The 9,815-nt window shown below is 33.0% G+C and overlaps 1 protein-coding gene across 2 annotated transcripts; it reads left to right on the forward strand.

The window, feature by feature from the left end:
* Positions 1-4,023: 4,023 nt before the first annotated feature.
* Positions 4,024-6,279, forward strand: LOC112683426. 2 transcript variants are annotated; one of them, XM_025554471.1, is made up of 2 exons: positions 4,024-4,167; positions 5,275-6,279. In XM_025554471.1, exon 2 carries the CDS (start codon positions 5,330-5,332, stop codon positions 6,026-6,028), a length of 699 nt encoding a protein of 232 aa, XP_025410256.1. In that variant the 5' UTR covers positions 4,024-4,167; positions 5,275-5,329; the 3' UTR covers positions 6,029-6,279. The 2 variants fall into 2 exon arrangements, with proteins under 2 accessions (XP_025410256.1, XP_025410257.1); XM_025554472.1 differs by lacking the exon at positions 4,024-4,167 and adding an exon at positions 4,667-4,749.
* The last annotated feature ends 3,536 nt before the right edge of the window (positions 6,280-9,815 follow it).

Below are 9,815 nucleotides of genomic sequence, written 5' to 3' on the forward strand. Positions count from 1 at the left end.
TCTTGAGCTACAGCAAATTTATTTGTATTAATAACACCGTTTATGAGTACCACAGTTTTCCGTTAATGCTAGGTTAATACTGACGTAATAAAACGTAATGAATTAATAAAAAATAATAAATCCCGGATTTGAATCAATTGGGCCCCGGGACACCATACACTTAGTTGACCCCCTTTCAACTTGAAATTAAAAATAATTATATCACTACGTATTAAGGACTGTATGTTATTATTTATTGTATAAGTTTATACTAAAATATATATATATATATATATATATATATATATATATATATAATATTAATGTAATAATTTAGGTATTATACACAATATATATATAAAACTGTTTTCAACACGTTAAAAAAATATATATTTTGGGAATAATGATGAGCCCCCAAAATCAATGGACCTCAGGACCGTGCCCCCCCTTAATCTGGGCTTGCTTATATCCCGAGATTTTTCTCTTCTTATATTAAGTAAGATATTAAGTTCACGCCAATATGTGTATTGCACAGGTATGTGAATAATAAACATCGTAATAACCGAAATGGATCTGTACGATAAAAAGTTTTGACTTTTAGGTACGAAACCGTACAATGCTGTGACGCGGCCAGTACGCAGCTATAGCCTGCTATTTCCGTGTTCGGCTGTAGGCGTGACGCATGGCATGCCGGTAAGCATGATATGACGGAGCACCAGTATTTGAACATCGTATTGGAAAATTACTCCAATTCGTAACGGAATTTGATGAGATAATATTAAATTTATAAAACTAAATATATATAAATATAAACGCTACATTCTGCTCAACCTTAAAAATTAAAGTGTATAATTTGTATAAGTAGGTAAGAATGTATACAAAACCATAGCAACCGAATATTGCACCCATGGTGAAACTTCATAATGCATCCTTAAGTAATTTAATCTATGAGAAAAACTCTAAAAAAAAATTAATGTTTGTTATAATCGCAATATAAAAAATGATTTTTTCTTAAAATCATGTAAGCGTTTGTTAATTTTATTTAAATCAATAACTTATTAAAATACATATAAATATACATAAAAATATTTATAAGATATATAAGTAAATACATAAATACATAATACATATGTATACATATACACACACATACACGTATGTGCATATATATATATATATATATAACTGAGTTCGAATATAATATGTTTGTATAAAATGGTACATACCCAAAATGCCATACACATACACGTATGCGTGTGGCATTTTGGGTATGAACCATTTTATACAAACATATTCGAACTCAGATATACGAGTATATATAGTATGTTCTTTGTTAAGAAATGTCTAAACGTGAGACTGTGTCAGAGTAGGTACTTGGGATTAATAACGGTCTAATGGAACAACTAGGCGAAGACATTATACCAACACAAATAATACGCATGATATGATAAAACGATTTCCTATAAAGGTAAACAGCGGGGATGCTTGGATTGTTTTCACCTTAGCAAAAATCCTCGATGTCAAACCAAATTTTCTCTTTACCTTTTTTTTTTTAGCAACGGTCAACATTCCACATATACGGTCTTTCGTGCGTGCCTGAGAGTTTGTGTGTGTGTGTGTGTGTGTGTGTGTGTGTGTGTGTGTGTATGTTGATAGCGAGAGATACAGTTATTAATAATTAATTCATAAAGATAAAGATATCAGTTTTTTCTCGGTTGCATCTTGACAGTTTTCCCTATTTTACTATAAAACGTCACATTTTCTGTACGTAGTTAGTGTTTCTAAATTATTAATAATATTGTATTAAAACTTAAACTGCAGATATTTTATCTCTATTTTATAGGTTCGACATTAAATTTAGACATATTTCGTTTTCAAGTTATAAATACTATAGTAATTTATTTATTAATTTAGTAAGTAATTTAAAATGTATAAATCACATTTTATACGTATTTGTTGAAATGTCTATACGTGTGACTGAGTCAGAATACACCCGCATTAGTAGTGACGGAAGTGGCTTAACGTGCATTTATACCGCCGATTCATATTTTTAATATTTACATTGTACGCGAATATGGTGCAAGATAACGCTATACGAGAATTCGGATTAAAATCGAGGTTTCTCATCAAATCATTTGTTTCGTATTAGACATACGTATTATACAAATATATTATTTTCATTTAGTCTGTGAAATAACTATGACTGCCATAATCCTCGTGTGAGAAGGGCTTGGATTAATTTTGTCCCTTGGGCCTTTGATTTCTCTCCACTGTACATGTATTATGCATAAATAATAAATATTTGACATTTTATAAATAATTAATGATTAAACAATACAGATAGTAAAAAATTATTTATTTTATTAAATTACAACGCTTCAACAACAACGGTACAATGCGTAACAACCAAGGTATATTATAGAACCTATAATATAGGTACAATTAAAAGCTACGTACATTTTTACCATTTACTATAGACGTAAAATCTTAGATTACTTTTGCTGTTCAGCCTTTAGAAGTAATTTGAAATATTTTAATTATATGAGTATTAAATACGCGAACGAAGAAAAAAAAAAATAATAATAACCGCACGACGGTGTGTGAATAATATATCGAGCAGGTGTTGCCCATTTAAACTGTGTAAAATATAAGTAAATTTGTTATGCAACATAACTAAATTTCTAATGCATCAATTAACTTTTAGTAAACTCCAAAACATCAGAAATGTTGTGTAGAACGTGATTTTGTAAAAATAATCAAAATCGCACTATTAGAAATTAAGTTATAAATGAAAAAGTGCGAACTATACATTTATCAATATTTTTCGTTCGAATCGGATCAATGAAATATGTTATCGGCTTAAACTAAGAACTAAGCTAAGAGCTTGAAAAAAATATAAGAAGTTTCAAAAACTTACAAGAATAACTGCTCGTACTTCCCGTCCGCACACGCCGTACAACGTTATCGCGCGGGTACCGTCGTTGGCGCAACCGGATTGCTTTTTTTCGGATGCCGCAACTTTACTTTTCGGCCGATCTTCGTCCGGTACACGGTGACCGTCTTCTCCTGCCGCGGTGGTTTTCTTTTTTGTAGCAGTCGAATTTTATGCGCGCGCGCAACGTGGTTTCGAGTCTTGTGCCTGTCGGACAATGGTTCGCTGTGCGAACGTTCGCGTATCCATTGTTAGGTTAGGTTAGTACCGGACGGTACGCGTTGTTGTCACACGCAGTACCGTCTTGCGTCCATTAGTAGTGTACGGATTTGGGACCCAGTGACACTTTTGTTGTGCGTCACCTGCGACCTCCCGGTTAGGGATCTTCTTTGTGTTCCGTGGATCGCGGTCATATTTTCTGGTGAGCTACACTGTCACTCGGTTGTGAGGTTAAACGATAAAGGTAACATCGATCATACGCGGATCAAATAGATTTAATTATTTCCATCGATTATTATTTGTATGTATAATTTTTCAATATTGTTATCGTATATTCACTCGTCGTTATATATTATTTATTAATTTCGATTTTTTTTTTTTTTTTTTACTCCTTTTTTATATGTACATATATTGGACGCCCTGTTGTCGTTTATTGTAAACCTAATATTGTCATTGTTTTCTAGGATTATAATTTTGTCTTGTGCCTAACGCCTATTATATTGGTGTATTATTTCATTTTTACTATTACAATTAATATAAGTTGATCAACTTTGTCTAATGTCAGCCATACTTCCGTAAGATTTTTCGCAGCGCGATCGCTCAAATTTTTTTTCCATTTATCGCCCAATTAAAAACGTCATAATATTTTTTGAAATTTACGTGATAGTTATTAACGCCGTTTAACGTCCCTCCGAACTCCGGAGACTAGAATTAAAGGAAACGGCATAATCACTTTAACTGAGAAGGGGGAATCCGTCCTCCTTCGTCTCCCACTTTAATCACGGGTCGTACGTCGTAACGAAACGGCTCGTCCGTTGTGCGCAGGTCTCAACTGCATAACGCGTTCCAGCCGAAATGTTGGCACAAAGGTCAGTCGTACGACCGTAGTTTCGTTGTTGCACACGTTTACATTGCTTCCGGTTTTTATTCTCTCGGCAACCGCGGCTGCGCACCTTTCGTTGTCACGTCCATCGTACCACATTATTGTACGGCTATAACCAAAGTTCAGAATTCTGAGTTCCGGACGCGAATCTCAAGTAAGTGCATCGATTTATTTCCCGGTTTGCCTATAAACATGTGCACGAATCGTTCGAATTCTTTATTTCTCGACAATCTGACATTCTCCCACCCGTCTGTCTTTTATTCTGTTCTCATTCGTCCTCCCTGCGTTTACACACGGTAATTTAACGATGTTAGTGGACATCAGTTGTTACTGCTGTTGTTATGAAGCCTCTCACGTGTTTTTACATTAATTGTGTCATTGCTCGCGAGCCCGTGTTATCGGTGTGTACACGCGCGTGCGTGCGTGTATGCGTGTGAAGCAGCGCGCGCGTGTGTGTATGGGCGTGCGTGTGCATGTGTGAACACATGTGGTACAGTTTATTGTGTCCTCCATTGTATCCTCACGGATCCCTATTATAAAAATGTTTGTCAACGTTATCGTATACAATTTATCTGTTGAAATAATATTTTAACGTATAAATATTTGAACCACTAGCGTCGTCTTACGTTTTTAGTCAATTTTTTTCCAAGAATTTTTTTAAGAATTTTTTAAGAACGAGATAGTTTTTCTGTAGCTAGGTTTTGAACGAGGAACGGGAAATATTTCAGTCATTAAGGTATATTCTGAATATAGTTTTTGATTATAAATTTCTAATTTTTTTTTTTTTTATTTTTCTTTTCGATACGTACTGAATTTATTCACATTCTTGAGTTTATTTTTTCAAATATTATTCTTAAAAATACATTTTTCATCCGTAATTAAATTTAATAATTTATAATTTCACGTAATATTTTCATTATTTTCATCAGTTGAGAATTCCGTCAAATAAAATGAAAAGGTATAATTCATAATAATAAACGACATTATTTACGCCGTCGTTAAACGGAGTCGCGTCGAACGGATATGGTCAAATATATTCAACACGGGAATAATTTAGATACCAACCGAATCTTTGGTTGCTTCCGCCCATTTCATTAAAATAAAGCATTGCGTGTGTACATCGTATACTTATAAAATATTTACCAAAAATTTGAAAAAATAATAGGGAAGTCAAATCGTGTATTGTACGAATTCTAATTTTACCGATGTTTACGGGTGGATTGCGCGGATCGATTGACGATATCGGTTTTTTTGCCCGCAGATCAGTCTCAGCACGTGCAACACACATCGCAACGGCCATCACACGACGGTGCGCAATGTTCTCGTTGGTCACGCTCGCGTTCGCCGCCTGCTCCAAGACGGTTAGGAAATCGTACAACAGGACGGTTTCGCGCGCGGCAAGGGTGCGCCTGCGCAAGTGCTGCTACCGCCTGATACTGTTCACGCGCACGCGGCCGTCGACGAACCCGCGGAACACGAAGACGTGCTTCTTGGCGGCCAAGCACGGCCACCTGGAATGCTTGCGCGCGGCCCACGAGATGGGCTGCTCATGGAACGTGCACACGTGCCACGTGGCCGCGCGCCTCGGCAACGTGGAATGCTTAGCGTTTGCGTACGGCCACGGGTGCCCGACGGACCCGGACACGTTCCGCTTGGCGGTGACCAACAAGCGGTCGGCGTGCGTGCAGTTCCTGATGAGCACCGGCCGGCACCACTGGAACCCGGAGCTGATGTACGACGCGGTGATAAACGACCGCCTGGAAACGGTCGCGTTTCTCCACGAGAACGGTTGTCCGTGGACGTCGCTGCTGATGGGCACGGTGGCCATGTCGGGCAACTTGGACATTATGAGGTACGCGCACGAGCACGGGTGCCCGTGGCAGGAGGACACCAGTGCGCGGGCCATGGCGTACGAGAACTTCGACTGCATGAAGTACGCCATTAAACACGGATGTCCGCTGTCTCGGCGCTATGAGCTGTTCGCGCCAATGCAACCGATTTACAGCATATTATAGGACCGATTTTCGCGTTTCAATTTCCAACCGTTTCGATCCGGTCACGCAAAAGCGTTACCGGTTATTTTCGCCGTAAATTTGAAAAAAAAATAAACCAACGCCGTTCACGTGCTTTCCTCCCTAGCAAAGGATTCATATAGTATACTCAATGTTAAATTTACATTCTCTTCCTGTCGAATTTATTTGTATAAAAATTAACGTCATGATGAACGGCACTTTTTTTTTTAAACTCACTTAACATTATTCGTCTGTTTTCCTACGTACAATTATTAACAATTATTTTATTTTTTTTTTGTATTCTTTCTAATTGCACATGAATAAAATAACAATTGACAATTTTATTGTGTTTGACTTTTATTTTAGTGATTTTAAATATGTTTTGTTGCGTACTCAAATACTAAATAATCCACGAACAGATGTGCAATGAATTATAATACAACGTAATCAAGCTGCTTAAATAATACCGAGAAATGATGAATCGTTTTGTTGATTTCATTTGGTTATCAATTCAATAGATTTAAAAAAAAAACACGAAAAACCCCTTTGTTAATTATAACAATAAAAAACTATATTTGTATTTATATTAACGGTATATAACAATTAGTACAAGTATAAATCTTAAAATGTATTAAATAGTATGCGAGTTATTTATAACAAATTTACACAAAATTTTAAATATGCTAAATCGAAATCGACTTCCATGTATGCAAGGATATATCAAGTTATGCATTTATAACTTAACTGATAAACATTTTTAATCAGAGCTTCAAATATTAACTAACACTTTTAATAACCTATTTTTATAGCTTTCAAGAATATTCTTAAATATTTTTAACTTCATATATTGCATCAATTAATTGGTTGAATACATTTATATTACACTAACAGTCCATGTGTACTTCATTGTCCGTGAAAAATTCCACCTCTAATATTTTTTTACTTTTTCAATTTGTTATTTAATATTCAGTGTAATTATGTTAAAAAACTCTTAAATTTTTTTTTTTAACATTGATTATACATTGCACATATCATTGTACTTCTTGCGATTAACTTACGTAAATATTTTTATTAACACAAGTTGTTTTATAAAATGCCTATGAAAAATAATATTACTTCAAAACGATAACACTTATGTATGCTAAAATACATGTTCAAACTGCTGGATAAATAATTAATTAGTATTAAGGACTTTATTGTAAATTATAGTTAAAGGACATCATTACCAACTAATAGAGTTTGGAATCTACATTGATTCTCTGTCAACCAGAGAGCTCAGATAGTATCACATAGGTATATAGCATACATACACACAAATATATATATGAATAATTATTGGCGGTAATTATTAAAGATTACACATATGTAATAATGATTACTGATTACTTTAAAACAATATTAAATGATTAACAAGTAATATAATATAATAAATTAATCGTAATCAATTACGTAATTTAATCGTAAATTAGTTTTCCGTTATCCTATGCTTGCCGTTGACTCTATGAAGTCATATTCCTATTTTCAAATGATCGTATCATAATATATCATATTATAGTTTGTATTTTCAAAACACTCACAATGATACAAACATAAAATATAATAAATAATAATATAGTATTTATAATAATATTAATAACCGCAATAATAATAATATTTGATTAAACAAAAATCAAATAATTGTATACAAGCAGTGCCGGGTTAAGGGTAGAGGAAAAGAGGCGATAATTTTTTAATGGCGAAAACGAAATTTCCTAATTTACTATAATTTTTAGGTAGAATTATTTATTATAGAAAAAGTGTATAGGTAATAATAAGTGTAATACATTATTATATCAGAATTATCAGATGAATGAATATTTTCTAACAACGATTTTTCATCGATCAATATGAGTGGAAAGCGTTTATAATTAACATAAATGGTGCTGGACAGCACTACAATTTTTGAAAAATATTTATGGGTTTTGGTCTTTCTGCTTCCCTCCGACTCTAAGTACTGAGTATGAGTATTATTATATGTATACATTTAATGCCACTTTGGAAGTGTAAAAAATGTGTCACTTTGGAATGTGTCCTTAATAGGCGCGCGAATAAAACATCATTTATTATAAATCAGTGACGGCGGTGGCGATGGTATCGCGTCATATTAGTCGTGCGATATTAAATAGAACCTTTGTCAAAGGTCGTCTTGATTATCGAATAATTATTTATTGTAGAAAAAGATTAGAAATTATTAGATTTTAATTTAGTATAGATTGTTTCATTATTGTTATGTTAATTTTCTATTATCATGTAGGTATTTTATTTCATTAATTTTGTCAAAAGGAGTTTTGATTAAACAATAAAAATTTTAATTATTTGCTAAAATTCTAATTTTTGTTAGTTCAATCGTTACATTTTGTTTAAATTAAATTTCTCAGTCTTCTCACAAGTCTAAATATGCCCCTGTATCATAAGTACATTTTTTGCAGACGTTTTAAAATAAAATAAAATATAGAACAAACATTTATGTAAATACAATACATTTAAAAGTTTGCAAATGTTTTTAATGCTATTTAAACGGGTAGAATTAATTTTTATCTGAGTCTTATCTAGTACTTATACACTATAGATAATTTATAAGTTCTGCAATGTTCAACAAGTGTGTCATTAATACTAGGTGTCCACAAATTCGGCTGAAATTTCGCAAAATCATTACATGTCTGCATCGGACATTCATTTGTGTCACCCCGGCGGCCTTGTTATTATTTATTTTTGCTTATAGTTATGAGTAAGAAATGCATTTAATTGTAAACTAATTTTTTGTTTTTTTTTTTTTTGACATTTTTTTACATTTGTTTTTTTGAGACAACAATCTCACTTATCACGTATAACTGTTATGCCGGTGGTATACATTTGCCGAGACATCGCGATAGCAGCCGAGTGCTAGCCTAAATTCTCGCCGAGAGTCTCACCTAGACTAGGGTGACCATATTTATGAAAGAAAAAAACGGGACAAATATGTTCTCAAAAAAAAAAGTCAACATTTTTTTTAACTTCTATATTATATGCAATAAAAATAATTTTTAATTAGTTTGATATTTTAATTAAAAATTGATTTGCATTATATTTTTGCTGTGAGATTGAAAAAAAAAATACTTAAAATATTCTTTATTTTTATTGAGTTGATTATTTCGAATTATTTGAGTCGATTGTTCATAATTTTCTTCATTACATTCTTTGACATTATATTTTTTTGATGAACTGATTGCATTTAATAGTTTTGGTTGTGTTAACAAAAAATCATAAAAATCATTACAGGAATATTTTTTAAAATTATTTTTAAGAATTATTATTGCTTTGACAATTGGTACGAGAAAACTATTTTTTTCGTCCGTCCATATAATATTTGTGATTGATAATATTATTTCTATTATTGCATTAGTTGATCTGCAAAGGTACAGTGAACGTATATTTCTTTTTAGGCATTTTAAAAAAACAATACAAGTGATAACACTAACGACTCACAACAATTTAAATAAAAAGAACTAATACATAGTGGCTATAACATTAATAACACAAGATCGTTGCAATGTACACACGTTATTGCACGACTATGTTCGATTTTGTACTGTACATTGGTAAGCTATTCGTATTTAATATCGATTTCTTTAGAAGTCTCACACATGAGTTCGTATTACATATATAGATACCATATAACATGTCTTATTTTTTTTTCTTTTGCTCTCGGTTTACAATTTTTATAGAAGTAACGTGATTAAAACGGGACCCTATTCTAAAAACGGGGCAAAAA

The sequence above is a fragment of the Sipha flava genome, unplaced genomic scaffold, assembly GCF_003268045.1.
Source record: "Sipha flava isolate LNK unplaced genomic scaffold, YSA_version1 225_pilon_pilon, whole genome shotgun sequence".
Taxonomy (NCBI): Eukaryota; Metazoa; Arthropoda; class Insecta; order Hemiptera; family Aphididae; genus Sipha; species Sipha flava.